Source organism: Triturus cristatus, chromosome 5_1 (genome assembly GCF_964204655.1).
Source record: "Triturus cristatus chromosome 5_1, aTriCri1.1, whole genome shotgun sequence".
In the NCBI taxonomy this organism is placed as follows: domain Eukaryota; kingdom Metazoa; phylum Chordata; class Amphibia; order Caudata; family Salamandridae; genus Triturus; species Triturus cristatus.
In genome coordinates this window covers 473,373,681-473,400,512 of record NC_140587.1, presented here as the reverse complement: position 1 = coordinate 473,400,512, position 26,832 = coordinate 473,373,681, and the positions used below count along the sequence as shown (strand labels likewise).

At 42.0% G+C, this 26,832-nt stretch overlaps 1 protein-coding gene across 4 annotated transcripts in view; it reads left to right on the top strand.

The window, feature by feature from the left end:
- The window catches only part of OSGIN2 (oxidative stress induced growth inhibitor family member 2), a 223,493-nt gene that overhangs the window by 183,730 nt on the left and 12,931 nt on the right, over positions 1-26,832 (top strand). For all 4 annotated transcript variants that reach the window (XM_085605313.1, XM_085605311.1, XM_085605312.1 and 1 more), the window contains one exon: positions 16,305-16,396. In XM_085605313.1, the coding sequence (XP_085461439.1) occupies positions 16,305-16,396 (92 nt within the window). The remainder of the gene's footprint in view (positions 1-16,304; positions 16,397-26,832) is intronic.

Here is a 26,832-nt window from a genome sequence, read left to right as displayed (position 1 = left end):
GGGCCGTGCGTTACTGCGTAGTTTCCGATCCGGGTCGGCGGCATGCAAAATGTACTTCCAAAGATATGTTAATAAAAACCACCAAGGTTACGTGCAGATTAGCCATGCGGGTTCGATGTACAAAAACTACCGCGTGTGCTACGAGTAATGTATAGTCTAACATCCGGGTGGGCGGTAAGCCTAATGGAGTAGTAACGGGCGTGCGACAATTACTAGTTAGGGGTGTTGAAATAATTAATTAACAGTAGCGATTGTAGTCTAAGCCAAATGTCAGAGACGGATTAACCGTATATACACAAAACCAAGAAATGCCGTGTTCTTAGGCAGCGGCGTCCAGGTTGAAATTCAACAGAAAGTGGCGAGCGTGTGTCAATTAAACGATCAATGGGATCAATCAATCAATCAATCAAAGACATTTCTAGAGCGCGCTACATACCCGTAGGGTCTCAAGGCGCTGGGGGGGGGGGGTGCCGCTACTGCTCGAACAGCCAGGTCTTCAGCTTCTTCCTGAAGGAGAGGTGGTCTTGGGTCAGGCGCAGGTCGGTCGGGAGGGAGTTCCAGGTCTTGGCGGCCAGGTAGGAGAAGGACCTTCCTCCTGTAGTCGCTCTTCGGATGCGGGGGACGGCGGCGAGGGCGTGGCTGGCAGATCGGAGGTGGCGTTTGGGAGCGTAGAAGTTGACTCGGCTGTTGAGGTAGCTCGGGCCTTGGTCGTGTAGGGCTTTGTGTGCGTGGGTGAGGAGGCGGAAGGTGACTCTCTTGCTGACGGGGAGCCAGTGGAGGTCTCTCAGATGTCCGGAGATGTGGCTGGTTCGTGGGATGTCGAGGATGAGTCTGGCTGAGGCGTTTTGGATCCGCTGGAGTCTCTTCTGGAGCTTGGCGGTGGTGCCGGCGTAGAGGGCGTTGCCGTAGTCCAGTCGGCTGGTGACGAGGGCCTGGGTGACGGTCTTCCTGGTCTCTGTGGGGATCCACCAGAAGATCTTCCGTAGCATGCGTAGGATGTTGAAGCATGACGAGGAGACGGCGTTGACTTGCCTGGTCATGGAGAGGGAGGAGTCCAGGATGAAGCCCAGGTTGCGTGCATGGTCTGTCGGTTTGGGTGCGGTGCCCAGGGCGGGAGGCCACCAGGAGTCGTCCCAGGCGGAGGGTGAGGAGCCCAGTTACAAGCGAGCTGTCAGCGAAGTGAGCTATAGTAAATTGAACACAATAACTTAGAGTAAATTAGAAGTGATCGTCCGTGTGTGACCGAGGGAAACGCTACACAGAAGAATGTATTGTGTACGTAAAAAATATTTGTTAAAGCAAAGTTAGCGCCAGCACAATCCCAAGGGAGGATATTTTCGTTTGGGTGAATTTGAATGTATATTTTGTGCCAACATCATGTTACAGATGCTGGTATAGGAGCAGAGAAGCTGTCAGGAGATACACTGTGGGAACATACTTTTTTACCTTCCCTTAACTTTTTTTCCCTTGCATAGATCTTTGCGAAATTTGCCCTGCCAAACTGTAGCTGACAGAGTAGGTAGGACGCCAAGTTTCTTACAAACCTACTCACAGGTAAAAACACAATTAAAGTGCATTTATGGTTACAGAAAAAAACAACAAAAAATCACTGGATTCCACTCATCGTGCACTGTGTATATGTCAGACTAGGGTTTCTCACTAACCTGGGCTCCTGCGCAGGAAAAACGAGTCCAGAAGCTAGTTCCCAACTCCTCCCTAGTACCGGAGACCTGTGTGAACAATAGACTCAGCCAGGTCTGAGGCCCTAGACGGGAATGGGATGTCAAGAGAGAGAAAGAGAGAGAGAGAGGGAGAAAGAGATAGCTAGCTAGCTAGCGATCACTGGAATTTCCTTCAGGACTGCTGAACTTTCCTGCTGCCTTGATCCTTCTGTAAGGATAAGGAAGAAAACAATCTTATTATTGAGGGACTAGCATATATCATATCCACTATCTATTATTAGTGAACAACTCTTCCACTACAGCTGAATGCATACCTTGTTTTTAATCCCAACCCAAATACATTTGTGAATCAAGTCAGTGGTGTCTCAAATCTGTAAACAGAAGTAATGTAAATAAGTAAAAGCCAACAGTACACTGTTGATTTGTTGAGCTCCCCGTCTCTTCTTGTTTTCTTAAACCCTGACTCCGAGCTTCATACTATTCCTTACTGTTGTATGTACTGTACTTTGTGTATGAATTGTTCGTTCTACAGTAAAAAGAGAACTCTGCTACTCAGTGCTGTGCAGTCCACACCATATCAAATATCTAAAACATTTGGTATTGAGGGTTTTAGACTGTAACTCATTGAGGAATGGCTCAAGAATGCTGTGTTTTTTAATAGCTACAGTTTTTTATTTGAGAAAATTGCTTATCATGGACACTACATAGACACATGCTGTCTGGTAGAAGATAAAGTAAAATGAACTGCTCCAGTGTCTGCCCATCCCTGATACATTTGCTAAGCCTACATATTTTATTCGCCAAGCTAAACAACGTAATTTACCACTTCTTTTGGTTTGTAGTACAATGCTGTTCTGTGTTCTATTATTGGAACCTCTCCAAGCATCCTGAGCCGTATTCTTGCAGCCAGACGTTTTGCATAATGGAAATGTGGTTTAATTAATGCTTTGCAAGCTAAAACAGTTGCTGTTTTGCATTTTTGGAGTAGTGCTCATTGTATCAAAAAACAACCAAAGAATATATTTTACATTTGTTTAATATTTTATAGTCCTTAAAAATTTGAATTGATGGGAGGTGCTTGTTCAGAATATGTGTGTTCCTGTATTTGCACAGCTTGAAAGTTGCTAGAAACCAACAAGAGCTGTGCACAGTAAAGCTGGTACAGAATAATCCAATTTTGTGTACAAAAATTGGGTCAAGTGGTAGAAAAATGGAAGGATGACTTTTTCTCTGTTTGTCCCTGCGGTCAGTCGGAGCTGGAAGTTTCTTCATTGATTAAAGGCGTACTAAGATAGGTTAGGTCTTTGGTGAGTTTTATCTAGACAAAGCCACCTTCATTAATTATTCATGGCCTGTAACAAATAGAATTGTTTTTTATGTTAACGATAACACTGATTTTAGCAGAATACACAATAAGGAAGCTATTTGGTAACTGTAGCAAGTTGCATTTTCTTCGTGATCAGCCTGGAATTTTCACCTTTTGCTGGACTCTATTTTCTATGGTATTAGGAGTTTGTGCATGTTGACCATCCAGTGCCACAGTGTGTGTTCTCTGCCCCTAAAATGGTATTGTAACGTTGGTTTTGCCTAGTTGGGGTATTTAACTTTTCAGTAAGTCCACTGTAGGTTGGTGGAGAAATTCTACTAATGGTGTTAGAGCTAAATGTCATATGTGGGCTGGACAGTGTATTTACATCACCCACATATATCACAAAAATATATGGCTACAGGGAGCACCTTTGTGCCATGACTGGGATGCAGTTTAAAATGCTGTAGTGACACAGGGCATAAAAAAAACCTTAGCCTTGTATGAATTGTTACATTGTTTGTATCTCTTAGGTGACAAACCTAAACTGTGGTTTGTATACCCGTTGGGCTGGGTGCTTAATGTATAAAAATGCATCATACTTCTTATTGGCAATAGCATGCTCTCACAGTGAACAATTATACAAACAGCTTTCACTGTGGAGGTGAAGTAGCGTATGCTATAAACAGGCCTAGATATAAATAAAGTCATTGTTTTATATCGCTACCAGGGAAAATGCTAGAGAAATGATTTAAAGTTATTTTTCACTTTGTTTCAAGAATCTGATTCAGTGGTGGAAGTAGATTTTTTTATAACTTTAGCAGAAAAATAACTCTAGGAAAGTAGCCATTGTGCGTCCTGAAAGAAAACTGGTCTAGAACCAGTTTGACTCTCGTCCCCACTTCATAGGCTCAGGACCCATCCTTGACTGGTTTTTCCTTCAGGGCAGTATCTTGCCTTTGGTGTAAGGAAGGTCTGCAGTTAACAAAAAGAGGAAGTGTTTAAAAATGAGGTGGGGGATTTGCACAAAAGTAGTCAGAAATTGGATCTAAGGAATTCTCCAATCACTGCCTAGTGCTCAGATTACCTCTGGCTGACTGCTTGAAGAAGATGACTCAAGGTCTTTCGACTCCTGCTGGCACCCAGGATCTGCAACAACTGTCAACGTGCTGGGTGGCTGGCCTCCATTTTTCTTGCTCTAAAGACACAAAGCAGTAAGACTCCTGACTCCAAGAGGACCATAGAGGGTTACATCCTACAGGAGCCCTGGCTGGAGAGAGACATGGTGTGTAGAAGGCTGCCCTGAAGACCTCAGGGCTGCAGGATTGACTAGGAGGAACATTCTTATAAGTTGGAGAAAAGTGGGACTTAGTCGTTTTTCTACCTCCGGAGGACAGGGACAAAGGTGCTATGGCTTCTTCAGGGAGAGCTCACCCTCAGCAGGAAGAAAACCCAGTTCATCCTGCTTAAAACCTTTTGCTGTGCGTAATTCTGGTTCAATAGGGCCTTGCAGTAAATGTATACGGCTTTCTGGAGCCCTGCCTGGCTACAGCTTCCAGCCTTGAGCTGCAGGTGGAATCTGATAACCAAAATGATGACAAAGTCCAAAGGTAAAACCTTGGGCCAGGATAAAATGGGAAATCAGTCCCAGGTGCAAAGCAGTCTCATCAGCTGCGAAATCCTGCAATGTCCTGTTCAAAACTCTTGACACTAAATCACCGGCTTCAGCAGGAGCTCAAAATTGATATATCTGACTTCAAAGGACTCTCACAGCTATGAGCTTTGGACCTTGCCCCGTTGGAAAAGTTCCAAGTTAAAAACTATGACTGGTGTGCCCTGCTTGGTGCATCAAACCTATTTTTTAGAACCCTGTTAACATGATATTTTGTAGTTTTCCTTGTATATTGTTTTCTTATTCGATTTGGGGATTTTATTCTCTTGTTGTTTCAACTGTTTGGTATTACCACACCTTTGTCTGAAGAAATGCCTGGAGAGTTGCCTATCATTAGTTCGAGAGCTACCAGGTGCAGTAGAGTTTCACCGAGAACTGTGATGAGACCTAACTAGGTTGTGTTAACTAAGTTGGTAAGGGCACCTATTCCAAAATTAATAACCCACTTTCTTACAGTAATGATCTTTTAAAAATTATCCTTGTATGGTGACTGTTACTATTCTGATTTCCATCAATTACTTTGTAACTTAGCGTTACCAGCATCTCCTTGAACGAGTTCCTTGATTTAAAAGTCTGTGATTGTAGTTTTGGTCCTTTGAGCTCAGTCAACTTAGGTTCATGTCTAGTAACATTGTCTTTCAACATAAATGGATTATTTTGTGCATTAAAAGTTCATTGTCAAAATTAAGAAATCAAATGTTGAGTAGTAAAAAGTATTTTTCACAGTTATTGTGTGCCTGCCTGTGTATTTGGTGTAGCCAACACAAGTGCTACCTAGTGCTAAGTTGCTACCTACATGATTAGTGTTTTATAGACCTCTACATAAATTAATATAAATATTTTTCTGGTAAAAGACTGTGGTTGCCTCTGCATAGTTATAGGACTGAGTTTACTTAGGTATGGATGTTTTGTTTTGCAAATAACTTTGGAACCATTTTAAGAAACTTCACAAAAGTTCCAAAAAAGGTTCATCAACCTCAGCTCTTTCCTTGAAAGCTCAGGATTATCCATCAATTGGGGTTAGGGGGGGGGGGGGGGCTAAGAAAAATGGGGGTTCCAAAATGCATTTTCCCCATGCAACTTCCCATTGGAACCTCGGTCAAATCTACAGCAAAACTAGCTGAACATAAATACACCACATTTGCTAGAAAGCTAGATCTTAACCCAGAAAGCACGCTTTTCCTGATTTGGTGTGAACCTGCTCTGTAGTTTTTGAAAAATTAGGTTTATAGATATCTAGAGATGCGGGCATACAATAGGTCTGGCAGATCATACAATAAGATCCGATTGGATGCCATCAACAAAGATTTTTGGCACTGTCTCCCCTACTGTTCACTTTTTTTATCGAACCTTTGGTTTTAAAAATTCGAAATAATGCTGCTATTATTCCTCCAGTACCTGCTATGTCAAAAGTTAAGCTATTTGCTGATGATATTATTTTATATCTAACCCCGGAGAAAGAGAATCTAGATTGAGTTTTTTCTAAATTTTCTCGGTTCCAACAGATCGGTGGCTACAAAATAAATGAAAAAAAACCTGAGATACTCGTTTTTAATTCGGACCCTAACTTGTTTCCTATCAAGTTCAGGGCTCAAGCTAAGAAACTAGAGCCCATAAGATATTTGGGTATCTATGTTACGAATCAGTATCATAAATTATTTGAATTGAATTATCTGAGGACTAAGCAGAAGATAAAAAGTCTACTAGAACAATGGTCTGTCCTCCCACTCACCATTATAGGGAGAGTCTCTATGAACAAGATGTCTATCCTTCCCCTTTTAATATTTTTATTTTTAAATGTCCCTATACGTATCAATCAAGTATATTTTAATGAATTAGATACCTTGTTTAGGGAATTTATCTGGGCCAAAAAAGCCCCCAGAGTTAAATTATCTATCCTGCATCTTCCCATAATTCAAGGGGGGCTAGCGCTCCCGCAGGTACGAATCTATTACGAGGCTGCTTTGTTGAATTTTGTCGTCGATACATTATGTTACAAGCATAATTTTGATTGTTTTTTTTTTTGGATAAAATGATATTAGAAGCAGGAGTTCAATCTTCTTTTTTTCTAAAAACATCTAAATTACCTAAAAGGACCCGATATAAGATTCCTCCCATATATATTGATATATGGGAGGAATCTGGTTTCTTTCTACTTAAGCACTTTATTGTTCAAAATAGAGTCTTGTCCTGGCAGGAAATCACCTCAAGAGCTGAAGGCCACAGAAAACCCACGTTTCTTGAGTATCTTCGGATAGTCCATGTTATTTTGAATACGGCAGGCATTTTAAATACTCCACACAAAATCATGATTGATTTATATGCCTCTAATTGTTGTGGGTTGGGTAAGTGGTACTCTTTATTAAGGAATCAGGTCCAGGACAGGGCTGTATTAAACCATTTGGAAAAAATAGCTCGGGAGACGGGCTGTAGGATTAATCTCCAGGAGTGGGAGAAAATCTGTCTCTTGGGCTATAGATCCCTACGTGCTGCCAACTTTAAAAGAATGTCCTTCCTATCAAGGTGGCTTGTTTATTAGACACCCTCCAGAATACAGAAAAAATTCCCTGAATCTCCAAATAGGTGTTTTCGGTGTCAGCAGGAGGATGAAGGTGGCTGGCATCATATTTTTTACTCTGGTCCTTTATTGGACCAGTTTTGGGGAGAAATCTTAAGCGATTTGGGTACTGCCTTGGGCAAGTGTTTCTCTCCTCAAGGTGAAATCGCACTATTTGGAGGTGTGAGGGGTGTGAGGGAGAAAGCTACTTTATCCAGCGCGGATAAAGCTCTTATAGCAATCTCCTGTATGGTGGCCTGCTCTCTGATACTCCAAAATTGGAAATCAAAGGAGATACCAAATCATCTAGCTTGGTTCAATAAAATGAAAAAGACCTTTAAATTTGAAGAGGCCTATGCTAGGAGAGTTGGGGGAATAATGAAATTTGATAAAAATTGGAAGGCGTTTAGAGAACTACTCGTAATTAAGGATAGCTTTGGATCTATTGGTTCTCGATAACTTTTTTAAAAGAGTAGGGGAAAAAAAAAAAAAAGTTCGCCCGGGAGTGAGCCATGGGGGGGTGGGGAGGTAGTATTCCCTTACGGGGAATCTATAATGTAATTATTGATTGTCAGCTGCACTTACACTTTAACTATTTCACTCTTTGCACTATAGGACCCAGGTATGGCTTTTTTCATTGATAGAATTACTTGTTGATACTGCATCTGCACTTTATGTGGAATTAATCTTCTTGAGCATTATCAGTTGCATTTTATTCCATGAAGCCATGTCTTGCATTCCCTGGACGTGAATCTATAATGTATTTATTGGTTGTTATCTGCTCTTGCACTTTAATCTTTTTACTCTTTACACTATAGGACCCAAAAAAAAAAAATGGTTCATTTCATCGATAGAATTTTTGCGTTGATATTGCATTTGCACTTTAGGTGAAATTAATCTTCATTGCATTCGTACTCTATTTTATGAAGTCATGATTTGCTGTTATTGCATTTGCACTTTATCCTGAGATTTTAAAAGATGAATGGAGTGGCTCTATAGTTTGCCATGGATTTGAATTTTTTTGCACTGTATGATATAATAGAATTAATCTTCTTTTCCTTTTTCTCCTGTTTTGCATATATTCCGTTGCTATTTAAAATGTAATGCTTGAAACCATGTATAATGTATCTTCCTTTCTCTGCTCAATAAAAAACAAGAAAAAAAAAAACAAGTGCTACCTAGTGCTAAGTTGCTGCCTACATGATTAGTGTTTTATAGACCTCTACATAAATTAATATAAATATTTTTCTGGTAAAAGACTGTGATTACCTCTGCATAGTTATAGTTAGGACTGAGTTTACTTAGGTATGGATTTTTTGTTTTGCAAATAACTTTGGAACCATTTTAAGAAACTTCACAAAAGTTCCAAAAAAGGTTCATCAACCTCAGCTCTTTCCTTGAAAGCTCAGGATTATCCATCAATTGGGGTTGGGGGGCTAAGAAAAAGGGGGTCCCAAAATGAATTTTCCCCATGCAACTTCCCATAGGTACCTCAGTCAAATCTACAGCAAAACTAGCTGAATATAAATACACCACATTTGCTAGAAAGCTAGATCTTAACCCAGAAAGCACGCTTTTCCTGATTTGGTGTGAACCTGCTCTGTAGTTTTTAAGAAATTAGGTTTATAGATATCTAGAGATGCGGGCATACAATAGGTCTGGCAGATCATACAACAAGATCTGATTGGATGCCATCAACATCAACAAAGATGTTTGGCAGCCATTTAGAACTCAGTCCCTGTGTTGCAGAAAGAAAAAAGTAAAAACTGGTGGGGGGTCAGGGGATAGATACCCTGGCCCCTTGACTTTGGGGGGAGGGCATGACGGACCACTGGGGTCAAAATCAAATACTGCTTTTATGGCACCTCAGTACTACCTAGGTACAGTGAGATTCTTTTTTTAAGGAGGGCAGGACATTCTTTTATGATAAAATGCCTACTTGGGTAGGACCGGGCACATTGGGTAGGCACATGTTATATTTCATTTACAAATTTGGGGAGGGGAGTGTGTGGGGCCCCCACCACGAAGTGTACCCTACCACGGGGGTCGCCGCATTATGAAAGGTCTCAGGATCCCATCCCTGGGTCAGCAAAGCAGACAAAATCATTAGGCACCATTGGGCACCCCCCACATTGCGATGTGCCCTTCCACTTCCAAGCAAACACCTTAGATACACTCCCTGCCTGCATGAGTGGGGAGGGGGCAGGAAGATGCTGTGCTGGCAGGTAGGAGCCGGCTTTGCAGCCCAGTAGTGGGCTCCCCGCACTGCTAATACAGAACAAAAAACAAAAAGAAAGGCTCTAGGGGCCCTGTGTGGGACCCGGGCAGCAGAAGAAAACCACTGGCACAGCAGTGTGGGAGTAGCCTCTCCGTGCTGCCATAAAAACAAAAGGTATGCAGTGGGTGATCTGGGTAAAACCGGAGCACTCAGCATCTATATGTAAAAAAAAATAGTCGCCGCTTCAGTATTGAAGTGACAATCATTTAATATTTACTGCTCCCACCTGGGAATGCTCCGTAACACCCTGTGTGGGCTTTGATTTTAAATATCAAAATTATTGTGGTGCCCCAAGGAGTGTGTTCCACCAGCTACAAATTAAAGTGTTTTGAGGGGCTGTAGAGAGTACAGCAGCTCCCCAGTAATGTTATAAAAAAATACAGTAAGTCTCTAGAGTCATTCAATACCTTTTGCCAGACTTAAATATTTCTTTTTTTAATTCTTATGGGTCACCCAGAAGGTATGCCTTAAATGCCCGTAGGGCAGGGTACATGGTATTTAAAAACTAGGACAAGTGCACTTATGTTTTACATGTCCTGGCAGTGAAAAGTATCCAAAGTTATTTTTTTACTATGGCAAGGCAGGCTCACCCACAGAAAAGCACTGGGTTCAATTAGAACACCTTATAATTCATAACTTCAACCTGGGAATAGCTATAACAATAATTCAAAAACTCAAACTAATAGTAATTTAAAATCCAACCTAATAATAATTTCAGATTTTAAATTACTATTTTTAATCACACTTTTAGAAATTGGCCTAAGACAAATGTGGCTTTCTGCCAGTGTTCAGTGTCTTCTGACTGCTAATGGCTCTCCTGTAGTTAGATGTGGATTACTCACAGACAGCAGACAAAAGACTTTGGTGTGGAGAGATGCTTTTCCCCCTGACAGGATGGCCATCTGGGCTGGTGCCTTCTATCACAAGAAGATACACAAGCAGATATAAATCACACCGAGGTCTGCCCCCTTCATTGTCCTGCTAGCCATGTAGACACCAGTGCCAGTCGTAGAGGAAATGCACCCCGAACCGGTTTCAAGTCACCACAAAGGAGGGTTTGACCATTATTATAGCCACACATCTGGTGGGCACAAGGAGCTCTGACCAGAGGAAGAAAGGTTCTGCCATGTTGGCTTTAGGTAGAGATGGGTGCTGTGAGAGTTTAAAGTACAACACAAAGGAAGTGCTGCAAAAGTGAGTAGAGTCGCCCCTGGGAACCTTTACCCCATTGGTAAGAAGTGTCGCCCACCCACAAGCTGGTACTGGGCATAAATGTGGCACCCCAAGAACCCTCCTCAGAACAGTCCTGGACCTACGAAGAGTCAGAAGAAGGACTCCCTGCCAATTGAAGATCCTGAAGAAAGAATGGACCTTCTTGCCCTGAACCCAGGATCCCAGAAGTGACTCTGAGGGTCAGGTGGCTAACCTCCTGTTTAAACTACTGAAACAAAATGAGCGTTTCACAGGATTTACAATGATCACACCATATAGCATGATTCAGCATAAGATGCACTGCTTCGCGAATGTTGTTCAAACCATGATCAACACATCATTATAAGGATAGTTAACACATGCATACTCTGGTATAATGTTAGCCATCACATGTACCACCCGGTGATGGGATCAACACCCAGACCCTGAGGACCTCGTTTGCATTTAATTTTATTGTATTATTTCGCAGAGCTTAGTGTCTCCTGAAGAAAGGCAACCAGTCCGAAACGCATTGGGAATATTAATTTGTTTTGTGAATTTATCTACAAATTTGGACAGTTAAATTGTTTCATGGATTAATCTACATATTAATGGATACATTTGAAATGTTTTAATTTCATTTGGCATGGAACAAATTAATAAGGAACTTTATTCAAGCATTAACAACTATTGTCAAAAGCTTTTGCTGTTGAAATGGGTGAATTTGGATTCTCCCTGAGTGGGAACAAGGCAGTACGATTAGGGCATGCTTTCCCTGTGAGAAGCATTGTGTTTGTATTGTTTACATAAATACTTAACTGTGAGTTAAACCGGACTACTTTTGTGCCATGGTACCCGAGTGTTGAGCACAATTTTATTTATTGACTTTTATGGTTCACCCTGACAAGGACTGTGATTATTATTTGTGGTAGTTTCCATCTCAACTAATACTCCAATTTCTACTACTGCTTCATCAACTTCTCTAGTACTTTCAATTGCATGTATAGGAAGGCCCTATGGATAAAGCTGTCTCAGAAAGGCATGTCTCATCAACAATTGGCTTTAGTAATGAAATGTTATACTTCCACCCGATACACATTCAAATGTGAATATATATACGATACTCTACAATTTTAAACGTGGGAAATCAATTATAACAAGGTTGCCTGCTGTTGTTTGACCCATACACAGCAGATTTACCCAAGTTGTTAAGGATATTTCCCCAAAGTGGGAAACTTCTGAAAAACATGTCTTTATGTATGCCGAGGAACTAATTCTGCTAGATCTAACTTCCACTGGCCTCCTACTAAAGCTTCATCAGTTTTCCAAGTTGCGAGTGAACACCCTCCCCCAATGGCCTGATATGGTATTGAATGTATGTTTCTTGAATACCATTTGTTTTAAACAAATTAGAAGGGGAAATGTGGAAGAGCTTCCTAGTATAGGGATGGAGGATTTCAATTGAAGCCATTCACCTTGAGATAGACATGTTAGGAATTCTTTATAATTGCCACATACAGATTCTCAGGTACCTCTACCATCTGTCTGACACCCTTATTGGCAGATTTTGCAATACAATATTTCTGGGGAAGAAAGCAGCTCAGAGAGAGATTTTTAACTATACACATCTAAGTTCAATAGCAGTCTTGTGAAATTTTACCAAGAGGTACCAACATTGTGTGACCACTCCACCCCACTCAACATAATCACAGATACTGCTTCCTTTTCTGAACATTTCACATAGAAATCTTTGCTATCAGATGTGTCAATGTAATTAGTTCAGTGGAGGCAAACTAAGACTACAATGCCCAAAATGCATTAAGCTTCCACACTGGAAACTGTGCCCTTAACCGCAAGAAAGGAGGTGGTCATTATATATTAGGGTTGATTCCTAAAGCATTGCCTGAAAGCAGCCACCAAAGACCTGAGGGCCTCATTTAATATATTTTGATGCACTGCAGCGCAGCAAACCTTCCTGCTGCACTGCGGTGCATCAAAATAAAAGGGCAGGAATGCGCCGTATCTACAAGATACGCCGTATTCCTGTCCTTTCCCCTGTGCTGACGCACAAACAGCAGCCATGTTCCAACGCAGACAGCTTTGCGCCATGGTGCAAGGGTGCCTGTGTTGAAGGGACACTTTCCTGCACAAAAATAATAATTGGTGGCGTTTTGCTCCTTCCATGTGTGCTACAGACTTCAGAAAACGAGAAGAAATAAAAGTATTTCTCCTCTGTGTGCCACTCCTACGCCTCCTCTGGGGAGACGTAGTGTTCTGACGCATTCCCAGGTTTACAACACTTTATAAATCTGGGAATGTGTCTGGTTCCATGGATGTTGCGTGGGAACACCCACAAGAACCCCCATGGAATGCCCTTTTCACGCAGAGTACTGCATGAAAGGCACCCATATTTACAATGACAGAGGGTGGTGGATTGAGCAGGAAGTCAACGACCGATTGTTCCCTTTAAGTCAAAAGGGTATTCAGGATTTTCTGCATGCCCTCTTTAGCTGTCCTGTGGAAAACATGTAAAAGTTTACTTAGCATAAGCGACAGCCATTTTGGCTATGGTGTCCATTTTGTTTCCTTAGTAATTCTTTTGTCTTCTGCTGCTCGTCTTTTCACTCTGCTTGTGTTATCTATTTTAGTTGACTTCCTGACTCAGCTAAAGCAATGCACCTGCTGAGGGTTTGTAGCTGCCAGTGCACCTGGTCTCAGATGTTAACTGTCAACCAGTTACTGCTGCCACAAGCATTCTTTATCCCCCTACCACTTTGCTGACCACGTTGTTACTCATCTGCCCTTGTTTGTTGATAACTATTTCTAAAACTTGTTCTTCCTATTTCTGTTCACATGCTTACATTGCAGAAAACCGGTATCAAAGGGACAATGGTTTTTGAATTCAGTGTACTACCTCCTGCAGCACTTGAGATTGTTGTGTGGATGTGGTCCCACTCATGGGTGATTAATAAACTTGTTATTTATTCCAACTCCAGTGCCGATCTCTATTTTGTTGGTCTTTGGACCCGTGGACAGGAGGGTGACCCTGCACCAGTGTGCCTACTTTTATGCACATTTCCACAGTTGGCGCCCGACACGTGGGGCCCCATCGGAGACACAGCCATCCGAAGGAGTGGTCTCGACGGAGTATCAAATATTACTGAGAAAGCGCACTGCACGAGGAGACCTTTGTCTTTGCAGGCCCAAGTGACTTTTCCGGTTTTCCCGATTTGACCCTCCAGGTAGTTGCCGTTCTCAACTGGGGTTTTCTTTGGCGCAATTTTGCAGTGATCATTAGGTCGACCAAGAGATCGGCAGGTGGGAGTTGGAGACTTCTGTTTGGTAAGGTCGCTGAAGTGGCACTTTTGATTTGTTTGGCCTGGGCTTTTTATTTAGCTTTGTTATTAATTCTTTGCAAAATTTGAAGCCAGGTAATGTGGAGATTTTTCTCCTTTTGGAATATTTGTTTGAAATGGTAATATTTTACACATATTTACAAAACATGCCATTTCTCAACACACTTCGTAGGTGGTGTTGCTACTCTGGTGGTAGCAAAGTAAGCTTGGAACAAAGTCAGCCTGCTCCCCCAGAAGGGACGCCTAATAGAGACATGTACGTCAAATATGGTATTTCTTCCATAATGTACGGTCCACTGTGGAACAAATACACAAAGAAAGATTCCGATCTGCAATGGCCAGTGAATGGGTCATTCAATTTTAAAAAGGTTCAATATGTAGAGCAGTGTTTATTTAAAAGAAAAAGTAGACAGGATAAGTTTGATTGTGTGTGTATATCTGAGAAAGAAGTATGAGAGAGAGAGCGAGGAGAGCAGAAGCTATAGCAGAAAAAGAACAATGAAAAACGATATATCAAAAAGTTCTAGGATTAAAAAATGAAGAAAAGAAGGAAAACATAGAAAAAGAAGATCGGGAATGTCGAATAGTCTAATAGTTTTCAGTAGAGCACTCTCTGTGTATACATTGTGCTAGAAAAAGCCTTAAGTACTACATAGATAAAACCAACGATCTTCAAACAACTAGTAGCGGCTGCTACCTGCAGCGGTGGTGTGCTGGGGGATGGGGGTGGCGAGAGAAAACTAATTAAAGAAAAGTACCTACCTTTATCGGCCATCCGGCTGCCACCTCTCTTCCATCCTCTGTCCTCCTCATCATCCTGTCCCGGCCGGCAGCAGGAAGCACCGGGGCACACATGCTCCCCTAAGCCAATCACAACGCTGCAATACAGCGTTGTGATTGGTCTGAGCGCTGTGGATCGGCTCTCAGATTGGAACCAGGGTCTGTGCATGTTCCTCACCAGGCTGTGTAATGCAGCCTGGTGGGATCAAGCAAAGTGCGCATGAAATGTTAGGTCGGCCCAAGAGGGCCGGCCAAACTGTTCATGCGCACCCCTCCTTCCCTGCTTTGGCCATCCCTGCCCCACCCCTGACTGCAATAGGGGGAAAAAATTATACTAACCATATGTTATTATCATTTTATTTTTCCTTTTGAACAGTGGGGCGACGCCCCCACCTCCTTAGCGAAGGGGCCGCCACTGCAAACAACAAAGCAGTAGCTCATGGCTCAGCAGTGCCTCAAGAACTGTCAGCCAAGTCTATTAAGGTGGTGTGTAGCCAGTGGTGGGTGGGGAAGTTTGTAACTGGTGGGGCATAATAAAATAATACATTTCATGAGTGAGCGCAATAAATAAGCACAACCATACCAATGTTTGGGGCTTTAATTACGTTTTTGTGTGTACAATTCAGTGTTCTATAGAAAACAGCCATTTTTGTAACTAAATATTAGCCAGCAGGCGGTGAACTGCAGAGTTCCATTAGGAGGTGTTGATTTGTATAGCGCTTGGCTGTCCAACAAGGGCTGAACATCCTGAATCATTCATCAAATAGTTTCATTCCTGGAAGGATGGGAGCCTGGGTCAAGCCACAAAGGGGCAGAAACCAGCAATTTACACAAACATATTGAATTATGATTCTACAGAAATGGAAATGCCTTCACCCATATAACACTGGTTAGTTAACATATCATTCTGATAACTTTGGAGCATGTGATCACAACCAATAAGGAGCTGGTGCATTGATATATGTATGAATGATGTCTTTTTATTCTTGATGGTTATCTTCAATCCTCATCTGCATCAGGACAGACCACATGTGTTTTGCTCCTAATGAGGTCTAAGTCCAGTGGCAGTACATGACAATATGTGTGGCATCTAAAGAAAGAAGAGCAGAACCTATATGGAGACTGACTGAGACAGTGACTCCTATTTGTCACAGATAACATAAAGAGGCCTAGCTCCATCACTGCTCTGACCATGATTTTAACAACCTGTCGGGGATCTATGCCATATGATATTGCACTGGCTGTTGTATGGTTTTCACACCTCCAGATATTTGTTACTTAATGGGATGCTCCCCTAATCTGTGGACTGCAGTAGATTTTGATCTCTGCTTGTATGTAAAATAAATTATGATTTGGATATTGTGGTATTTAAATACAGATGCAAACACTAAGCTAATTTCATGAGCTCTATGAATATCAGATCTCATATTTTTGCTTGAAGAACTATAACTGTCCCAGTAATATGATTGTAATTCTTTCTAGGCCATGGAAGGCTCGATGTTGACTCTCAGTTTAGGAGACTGGATGGAGCTCCCTGGGCTGAAATTTAAGGAATGGATAGCTGGCAAGCGAAGGTAAGACTAAAGCACTCTAAAGAAATGCCACTTACAATAAATAGGTAGTATATTTTAGATGAATCAAAAAGTGAAGGAGCATATTTCTAAAACAATTATTTAGGCAGTGACAGTCCTTATTATCAGAGAAAAGAGTTGTTTAGTTTGAGCACAGTTTAGTACTTGCAAGGCAAATATTCTTGTAAATGTCTTCCTCTGTGTAGTAGTAGACTGCAGAGTGTCCATTTTATGAATTTATTTTGTGCAGAACAAATATGACAAAGAAAGATATTTATTTTCCACATGTTGTAGGCCCCTAGTCAAGTTGTAAGAAGAGTCGTGGGTCATTTAGTGTGTATAGGACAATAATAAATTAATGTTCTGCACTTTCCATATTGGACATACTGTCCATGTCTGGGGTGAGTCACATTAAGCAGTGATGACAGCTTACCAACATTTTATGAATAAATAGTGTGACCAGACCTTCTCTGTTTCCAGGACAGTGTGGTCGGCTGATCCCTTTCATCTAAAGTTCTGCTGTAATCTGAGCCCCAAGCACTTGCACTGACATTCCGTGTGCATGCTTGTGCCGTGAGTGGTTGGCACATGTATGGTAGTAGGACTCTGTGTCACCTCCAGCCAATGAATACTGGTGTATGTTCAGTCCCTCTGCTTTATTATTAGAAGAGAGCTGGGCTGCATCGAAGTTGCTTCGCCATCCTAGCCAATCTCTTGCATGCAGAACCCTTTTCTGAATTGGAAGTCTGTAGAAACAATGTTAACTATTTTTTGCAAATGTGTGTCACTGTGAATATGGTGCTATGGGTGAATTTTATACAGCAGTCTCAGAGTATTCTTGTAGGAACTGCAAAATGGTTTTATGTTATTAAGTTATACATCTTGCAGGGGGTTGGTTAAGGTGCAGGAGGCTATGGATATCTCATTTGAAATTGCATGATGGCACATATTTAGTTCATTTCTGGGGCATGGGAACGTTTTGCTTATTGGATCATTTTAAGAGTCAACCTAGATGTTAAAGGATGAACGAAAGCTGAAACTTGTATTGAATATGTTGTTATTGAAATCAGCCTATTATAATTATCATATACTTTTCTTTCTAGGTATTACCCCCATCTTGAATCACACACATGTAGTTTATTTAGACCTAAGTGTCAACTATAAATGCACCTTGATAAGTGTTGTTAATTATTGCAACATGATAATTAAGTCTGTTTGAATACATTCATGTTTTTCTGTATGAATTGAATTCCCCTTTCCAGGGATTGTTTTAAAATAAAAAACAAGGTTTTATAGATGCTGTGAACTTCAAACGTTTCACAGAATATATATTAAAAAAAGGCTATCCGTGTCTTTCTGGAAATTGTTTATTCTAAAAATGTTCAACAATGGTGAGATGCTATATAGAAACTAAGAAAATAGTGTAACCTTTGTAGATGCAAGCCAGAGGCCATAAAGAGCTGTAATCACCTTCGCTGAAGGCTCAAAGGAGGTACATCTAACCTTTTCTCTGTGGGTTTATCTGCCTGCCTCCTGACCCAAGCAAGTATAGCAGATGCTGTTACTTTGCTGAACATTGGTTCTCTTGTTCAGAAGAGGTATGCAGGTGCGAACCATCTTTGAAACTTGAATTAGGTCACTTTCTGGTGCTGTGCTTAGTTTAGTTAGCCAATAGAAAGGCAGGTGGGGTTGAAGATATTACTATTAGGAAAGCTTTATGGTATAACCCCAATGTTACAATGTTTTTTATTAGTCACCCTTTTGATAAGAATTTTTGCTGCTATTTTGTTACAGTTCATATTGTATGCACTAGAATAGGATTTTGATTTCAGTATAATAGTGTTCTGAGTGTGCCTTTCCCTGATGAAAGAGGATTTGATTCCACTAACTATCCCCGTGATATCTTACAGGATTGACTGTTACCTAAAATGCATCTCACACAAGTAATGCTCTGTGGGTTGTGGAGTGATTGCAGTCCATCTGATTTTCTGTCTCGAGTTGGCACAATGGACAAAGTATTTTGTGCTACAGTTTTGGAAAGCCGGGCCATTTGTAAGAATAGGTTGGTGTTTGATGTTAGCTTGAAAAAAAAGGGGGTTTCAAAATCAGTTGAATGGTATAATGGGTGCAACGGATTAATCTGTATAGAGTGAGATTTTGTGGTAGTAGCTTGAGGGCACATTCATGCGTAGTGTCTGGAATGGGAGGGGCTTTACTGATTTACAGCTTTACAGGGGAGTTGTCCTTTATGTATGAGTGATAGATATTTTCCAATTAGTTTCTTCTACCATTAGTTGTAATATTTGAAGGTCACAGAGCCTGTTATCAAGATTTTTCTTATTTGTATTAAGATGTGACTGTGATCTTTTGTTATGGAGGCTAGCATCATGAAGTGCCTAGCTGTTAATCTCTTTATTAGTAAAGTAGGTTATGAGATGATTGGTGATATAAGTGGTCATCATCACACTTAATAACTCTCCACTGAAGAAGGCTAAAGGATAGGGGAAGGTCCGCATTTCAGCTATGTCAAGAAGAATAGGTTTCTTGCACTTCACAGTCAGTCACATTATTAACCCCTTGTATGCCCATGACGAGCTGGACTCGTCATGGAGCACAGTCGCGCTGTGCCCATGACGAGTCAGGCTTGTCATGAGGCATACCCTAGGGAATCCCTCTGGTGCGGGCACCAGAGGGATTCCCTTTCTGCAAAAATAGCCTCGGGAGCTGGGGAAGAGCTTCGACGTCATTACAGTGAAACTGAAATGAGCCAAGAGGCTCATTTCAGGATTCACTTTGTACGTGCTCAGGGGGCTATCTCAGCCCCCTGAGCACGTAGAAAGACGGGAGAGGTATCGTTGGAAAGGGGAGAATCTCCCCTTTCCAATGGATCTCTGCTTGGGGATCGCCACAGGAGGGCGATCCCCAAGCAGGGATCCACCCACTAGACACCAGGGAGGGGGGAGCGGCCCCTTGGGCAAGGGCCTTTGCTCTCCCCTGTTTATTTTTGGGAATTTTAGTCTTTTTGCCCCCCCCCCCGGGGGGCGGATGGGGGCATTAGCCCCCAATCTGCTCCCCCGGGGGGGTAAAAAGCCCACTAGCCACCAGGGAAGTTTTGTAAAAAAAAGAAATAGGGGTGGGGGCTGCCCAAAAGGGGCAGGCCCATGCCTCCCCCCCCCCCTCAATTACTACAATCTTTCTGCCCCCCCCCCCCCGGGGGGCAGATGGGGCATCGGCCCCCAATCTGCCCCCCCGGGGGGGGCAAAAAGCCCAGTAGACACCAGGGAAGTTTTGTAAAAAAAAAAAATAAAAATAGGGGTGGGGGCTGCCCAAAACGGGCAGGCCCATACCCCCACCCCACCCCCCAATTATTACAGTCTTTCTGCCCCCCCCCCCCCGGGGGGCAGATGGGGCATTGGGGGCAGAAAGCCCACTAAACACCAGGCCCTTGCCTGTCGCGGGTACTTGGGCCTCCCACACAAGTGAGGCACCGTTTTTATCGGGAGACCCGGGGGAACGCTGGGTGGTAGGAAATTTGTGTCAGCCCGGTGATGCCTCAACTTTCCCACACAAAAATGTGTGAAAAAGGTGATTTTTTTCAGCTAAATTTGAGGTTTGCAGGGCATTCTGGGTAAGGAAACGTTGGGGGATCCACGCAAGCCATACCTCCCTGGAACCCCCCGGGTGTCTAGTTTTCAGAAATGTGTGGGTTTGGTAGGTTCCCCTATGTGGCCGCCGAGCACCGGGCCAAAAACCCAGGTGACCCCCCTTGCGAAACCAGGTCGTTTTGAGGTAGGCAATTTTCATGTCGCCTCAATACGTTTTGGGGACTTGCCAGTCGCGGGTACTTGGGCCTCCCACACGAGTGAGGCACTGTTTTTATCGGGAGACCAGGGGGAACGCTGGGTGGTAGGAAATTTGTGTCAGCCCGGTGATGCCTCAACTTTCCCACAAAAAAATGTGTAAAAAATGTGATTTTTTTCAGCTAAAATTGAGGTTTGCAGGGTATTCTGGGTAAGGAAACTTTGGGGGATCCACGCAAGTCATGTCTCCCTGGAAGCACACGGGTGTCTAGTTTTCAAAAATGTATAGGTTTGCTAGGTTTCCCAAGGTGCCCGCAGAGCTAGGGTTCAAAAACTACAGCTAGACATTTTGCCAAAAAAGGGTAATTTTTCACTGCGAAATTGAGGTGTGACCACGTTGCGTTTTGCGCCGTTTCCTGTCGCGGACACTAGGCCGACCCACACAAGTGAGGTACCGTTTTTCTCGTAAGACTTTGGGGAACGCGGGGTGGGTGGAAATTTGTGGATCCACGCAGATTCCGGAACTTTCCACCACAGAAATGTGTGGAAAATGTGGTTTTTTGTCAATTTTTTAGGTTTGCTAGGGATTTTGGGTAACAGACCCTGGTGGGAGGCAGTCAAGTCACCCCATCCTGGATTCCCCTGGGTGTCTAGTTTTCAAAAATGTATAGGTTTTCTAGGTTTCCCAAGGTGCCCGCAGAGCTAGGGTTCAAAAACTACAGCTAGACATTTTGCCAAAAAAGGGTCATTTTTCACTGCGAAATTGAGGTGTGACCATGTTGCGTTTTGCTCTGTTTCCTGTCGCGGGCACTAGGCCGACCCACACAAGTGAGATACCGGTTTTCTCGTAAGATATTGGGGAACGCGGGGTGGGTGGAAATTTGTGGATCCACGCAGATTCCGGAACTTTCCACCACAGAAATGTGTGGAAAATGTGTTTTTTTTGTCAATTTTTTAGGTTTGCAAGGGATTTTGGGTAACAGACCCTGGTGGGAAGCAGTCAAGTCACCCCATCCTGGATTCCGCTGGGTGTCTTGTTTTCAAAAATGTATAGGTTTTCTAGGCTTCCCAAGGTGCCCGCAGAGCTAGGGTTCAAAAACTACAGCTAGACATTTTGCCAAAAAAGGGTCATTTTTCACTGCGAAATTGAGGTGTGACCATGTTGCGTTTTGCTCCGTTTCCTGTCGCGGGCACTAGGCCGACCCACACAAGTGAGATACCGGTTTTCTCGTAAGACTTTGGGGAACGCGGGGTGGGTGGAAATTTGTGGATCCACGCAGATTCCGGAACTTTCCACCACAGAAATGTGGGGAAAATGTGTTTTTTTTTGTCAATTTTTTAGGTGTGCAAGGGATTCTGGGTAACAGACCCTGGTGGGAGGCAGTCAAATCACCCCATCCTGGATTCCCCTGGGTGTCTAGTTTTCAAAAATGTATAGGTTTACTAGGTTTCCCAAGGTGCCCGTAGAGCTAGGTTTCAAAAACTAGAGCTAGGCACTTTGCCAAAAAAGGGTAAATTTTCACTGCGATATTGAGTTGTGACCACGTTGCTTTTTGCGCCGTTTCCTGTCGCGGGCACTAGGCCGACCCACACAAGTGAGGTACCGTTTTTCTCGTAAGACTTTGGGGAACGCAAGGTGGGTGGAAATTTGTGGATCCACGCAGATTCCGGAACTTTCCACCACAGAAATGTGGGGAAAATGTGTTTTTTGGACAATTTTTTAGGTTTGCAAGGGATTCTGGGTAACAGACCCTGGTGGGAGGCAGTCAAGTCCCCCATCCTGGATTCCCCTGGGTGTCTAGTTTTCAAAAATGTATAGGTTTGCTAGGTTTCCCAAGGTGCCCGCAGAGCTAGGGTTCAAAAACTAGAGCTAGGCACTTTGCCAAAAAAGGGTAAATTTTCACTGCGATATTGAGTTGTGACCACGTTGCGTTTTGCGCCGTTTCCTGTCACGGGCACTATGCCTACCCACACAAGTGAGGTACCATTTTTATCGGGAGACTTAGGGTAATTCAGTTTTGTAAAGGAACTGTTATTATCTATTGACTTTCGATGCATTTCTGCCTTCCAAATGAAAGATATTGTGTAAAAAAAGAAGTCATTCTAAAAAATGACTGATAATTCTCATGCTAGTATGAGTATTCCCAATTTCAGAAATGTGCAAATATCTACTGTTTCTAAACTCTATATTTTGTTCCCATTTCAGAAATACATAGGTGTCTTTCATACCGATTTTTCCATGTACACATTTTTACAGAATAATTACTATATACCCGGTACATAATAAAAAACCATTGCAAGTTGCTGTTCAGTTTTTGGCTCTGGGTTCGTCGGGTTCTTGGTGAACCTACAAGTCCTATATATCCCCACAACCAGTAATGTCCAGCGGATGTAATGGTATATTGCTTTCAAAGAGCTGTCATAATTAGAAGAAGTTACAGGTGAAAACGTTGACACAATAGGCTTTTTTTTTCAACTAATTTTCAATTTATCCTATATTTAACTGTTAGTTTCTATAAAAAAACCTTGATGGATCTACACAAATGACCCCTTGCTGAATTCAGAAGTTTGTCGTCTTCTCGCAAATGTATAGCTTTCCAGGATCCATTATTGCTTTTGTACCCATTTCTGCCATTAACTGGAAGGAGGTCAAAAGCACAAAAAATAGCAAAATTAGGCTATGTCCCAGAAAAATGCCAAAACTGTGTAAAAAATGTTGGGTTTCTGACAAAAGTCTGGTATCCCCGAAAAGCTGGGAAAATGGTGATTTCAACCCCACAAACCCTTTTTTGATAACATTTGCAGGGAAAAACCCAGATGCTTTCATTTGCAGCCCGTTTTTCCAATTTTTCCGAAAAAATCAAAATTTTGCTGTATTTTGGCTAATTTCTGTGACCCCTCTAGGAGAATCCACAAACCCGGAGTACCTTTAGAATCCTCATGATGTTGGAAGAAAAGGATGCAAATTTGGCGTGGATACCTTATGTGGTCAAAAAGTTACAGGGGCCTCAGCGCGCACTACCCCAAATAGCCAAAAAAGGGCGTGGCACAGGAGGGGAAAAGGCAGCGAAGGGGTTAATAATTTATAACTTCTTTCCTGGCAAAGAACTGCACTCTAGAAACCTAGCACAGTGTCCACTGATGGATGCAGTGGTTGCAACTTCTCTCATCAAGGCTGCCAAACGAAAGAACAACTCCTTCCACCAGCAACTTTGTTGCTTAACACCTCTGAATATCACGCAGAAACAACAGTTTTCTTTCTTAACAGAGGAAATAAAGGTCCAAAAAACCTCCAGGCAGACAGAACAATACAAATAGAATATAGTAGCAAAACCTAGCACTCGCAAATTGTGGAATGTAGTAGATGAGGATCGAAATCAGCTGGAGCAGTATTCAAGTAGATGCAGTAGTAGAATCACTTAAGAGAACCTGGGTGATAAAGGAAGGAAAAACAGGAAACAAGAACGAGTGTAACAAGCATTTGCAATGCAGTAGGTCTTGCATTTGCGAGAGAATGAGCTACTGACATTGTTAAATGACAATGCCTTTTATTTATGTGTTGGTTTTTAAAATATAAATAAAAGGCATTGTGATTTACAATGCCAATATCTTAAACTCTTGCAAATGTGAGACCTATTGCATTGCAAATGCTTCTTTTTTGCAGTTTAATATAAAGCGAACTTGAAACAAAGTATTGGAGCATTTTCTATAAGCACCAGGACCATTACACGAGGACACATTCATTTATGATAGGAAAAAGGAAGATTCAATTATTTGCCCAAAATCACAAACTGTGGAGCCGACACTCCAACATGTTTCCCCAGTTACAAAGTTGCACAATATACAACGTTTAATACTTATAGGCTACACATAAAAGGAAAACAAATTAGTTAATTAATAAAAGTAATGCATTTTTGAACACAGCTAAACACACAGAAGCATGTTATCAATAAGGGGAAATAAAAGCGAGTTTTATGAACAAAGTTTAATTTTAATAAGCTACACGTACACTCCAGTTCCAAAGTACACAATGAAGCTGGAATGGAAGGCAAAAAATAGGTCCTGTAAAGCAGATAAAATCTGCTAAAAGAAGGAGAACTTGTTCCACACATAAAACAATACCATCAGGAAATCACAAAACCAAACCAATAAAAGCCAAAAAATACAGGCAGGAAAACAAGCAGAGCTGAAACGCTATGCAGTCTCAACCTAATAAAAAGGAAGAATGCCATCAAGTGACTGCGATAATTTCGCGAACCAAGCCAACAGAGACAAGTTAGAGAGCGAGGAAACAACTGCAGCATGGAGGAAATGGGGCCATTTGTGGCAGCTCCTGCTCCCTGCGCATTTCAGACTTTCTTCCTTCGGCCTACGTAGGAGCCTGTGGTAGTTGTGAGTTATATCACTTGCCTACTACGACTGAGCATGTCCCCTCGGACAGCAGGTGTGGGCCACAGAGGCCAGCTAGCAGCTGAAAGTTTCTCTCCCTCCCAGCCTCCCCAGAGTTGTACTTGTTTCCAGCACAGAAGCCCTACCGAGGTGTGAGCAGTGCAGTTTGGCCTCAACAGATAACAATTAAAGTTCTGCAACATGCTACTTGAGTATTTGAAACGATGGCCAACCAGGAAAAAACACATGATTGCGATACAATGGCTGACCCAAACACACAATGAGTGAAATCACCTGGAAGGAACCAAACACCCAAAGGAGGGACAGTTGCAAGCCAAACACCAATCAAAAGGCCGCGTTTCTAAATAACACAACAAAGAATGAATGGCAATGGAGGGGCGTGGTAAAACATATATTGTAGATACACCAGGTCTTGCAGACCGAGACCGTGCATGCACTGCCTAGGCTCGACCAAAAAAAGAGGGATAACCCTCTGCCACACTCACCAAAGCATGTGCCGAACTTTGTACTGAAGGTTCCAGCTAGTTAAATAGAGAAATGAAGACAAGGGAAGTAGGTCACTTTTTGCTTATATATTACCTTGAAAATGTAGCTCCGTGCACAAAAGCTTTTTTGATGGTAAAATCTGAAAGTGGACTATAAAGTTTGTAAATGGAACCATACTGTGAAGGCTGAATTCTATTTTTATTTATGATTAGGCTAGGTTTAAACCTATAATAACTGATAAAACTCCACCGAAAGAGAAATAGCCCTCACCAGTGTAAACATATGAACACCGAAAAAACACCTGTACAACCATAAACTAAATGTCATTCAAAGAAAGGAAAAGGAGAGTGAAAGAGTACTTATTTTTACTTCCTGAATTGGCTAAGGCAATGTAATCACTACTGTCCCAGATGCTTGGTGACAGCACTCTTTTCACATATACCTGTGACTACACTTTACATTGAATGTTTAAAGTCTGGGTGATTGGCAATTCACCTATTATCAATACTGACTCGCTAGAAAATGGGGCTGATGTATCAAGGGGTTTTACTCATTCTCTGTGGGTAAATGTGATGGTACATATTGGGAAAGATTGTTATGAAATCAGCCATTTTATCTATCAATTAAAGAATCAAAGGTAGCCAAAATATGATTTTGATATTTCCTGATTCTCTGGAGTTTACGGAGTAAAAAAACAAGACCTAAAACATGCTTCTAAACCGTGTATCGTTAGACCAAAGACCAAAAAACTGATAAAAACAAAAGGAAGAAGAAACAATATTTTGGTGACATGCCTAAACAACAAAACTTAAGCAGAATAATGTTAGGCCAGTCTTTCTTGCTGCTACCTTGTATAACAAAGAAACATGGCACCAGATGTTTGGAAAATATGGAACACAATGTCACTTGGAATGTTGGTGCAAAAAGTTCTTACCAAGTGCAACAACGATTGGAGTAATATTGTCTGTATTTGCAGTGGTTCAGCTACGTATATGAAAAAGTTGTGCGAGGACCTGTCAAAATCAATACATGTTGACGAGCAATTCAGGAAATTTTATTTTACAATGTATGAGAAATGGCTTGCATTGATGTAGAGACATACCCCCGTTCACTAACCATGGCATTTGAAGTAAATAAAGCCTCACTGTGGTACAGTACTCTGCTCAAGTTCTATATCTCTTCCGTACATGGGAATTTTCTCTAGACTTCCAAAAATGCTGCTTCATGTTTGACCGCTTCAATAACTCTGAGGGCATATGCGCCCAGTTCAAAGTATTTGTTGCAGAAACTGTCCCAGAGAATCGCAATCTTCAGGTGCACCAGTATTGAAATGGAAAGCTATGTCATTCGCCACCGTTAGCAAATTGTGTACTGGTTGTTTTGGCAATGGCTGTTTCAAGTGACAATGTTGAGGGCCTTTTCACAGATCAAAGTTTACATGGGAAGGAAAGAGTGAGCGCGCATGACCAAAGATTCACTGAAGAAGTATTGTATGGTGTACTACAATAAGTTTGATTTGTAAAAAAGTATTTGGACCTCATATACATTGTACATAGACTGTCTGTATACCATGCACTATCAGTGCAGAAATCAATACTAAAAGCAAAATGTTCCATAAACACCAGAAAAAACACTGTTTCTGTTGTTTTTAATGGCGTGAAAATGTGTAATCACTGATGACCACTGTTTTTTAAGGTATTGAAATCACTTAAAAACACTGGAAAAAAACACCAAAATTGACCA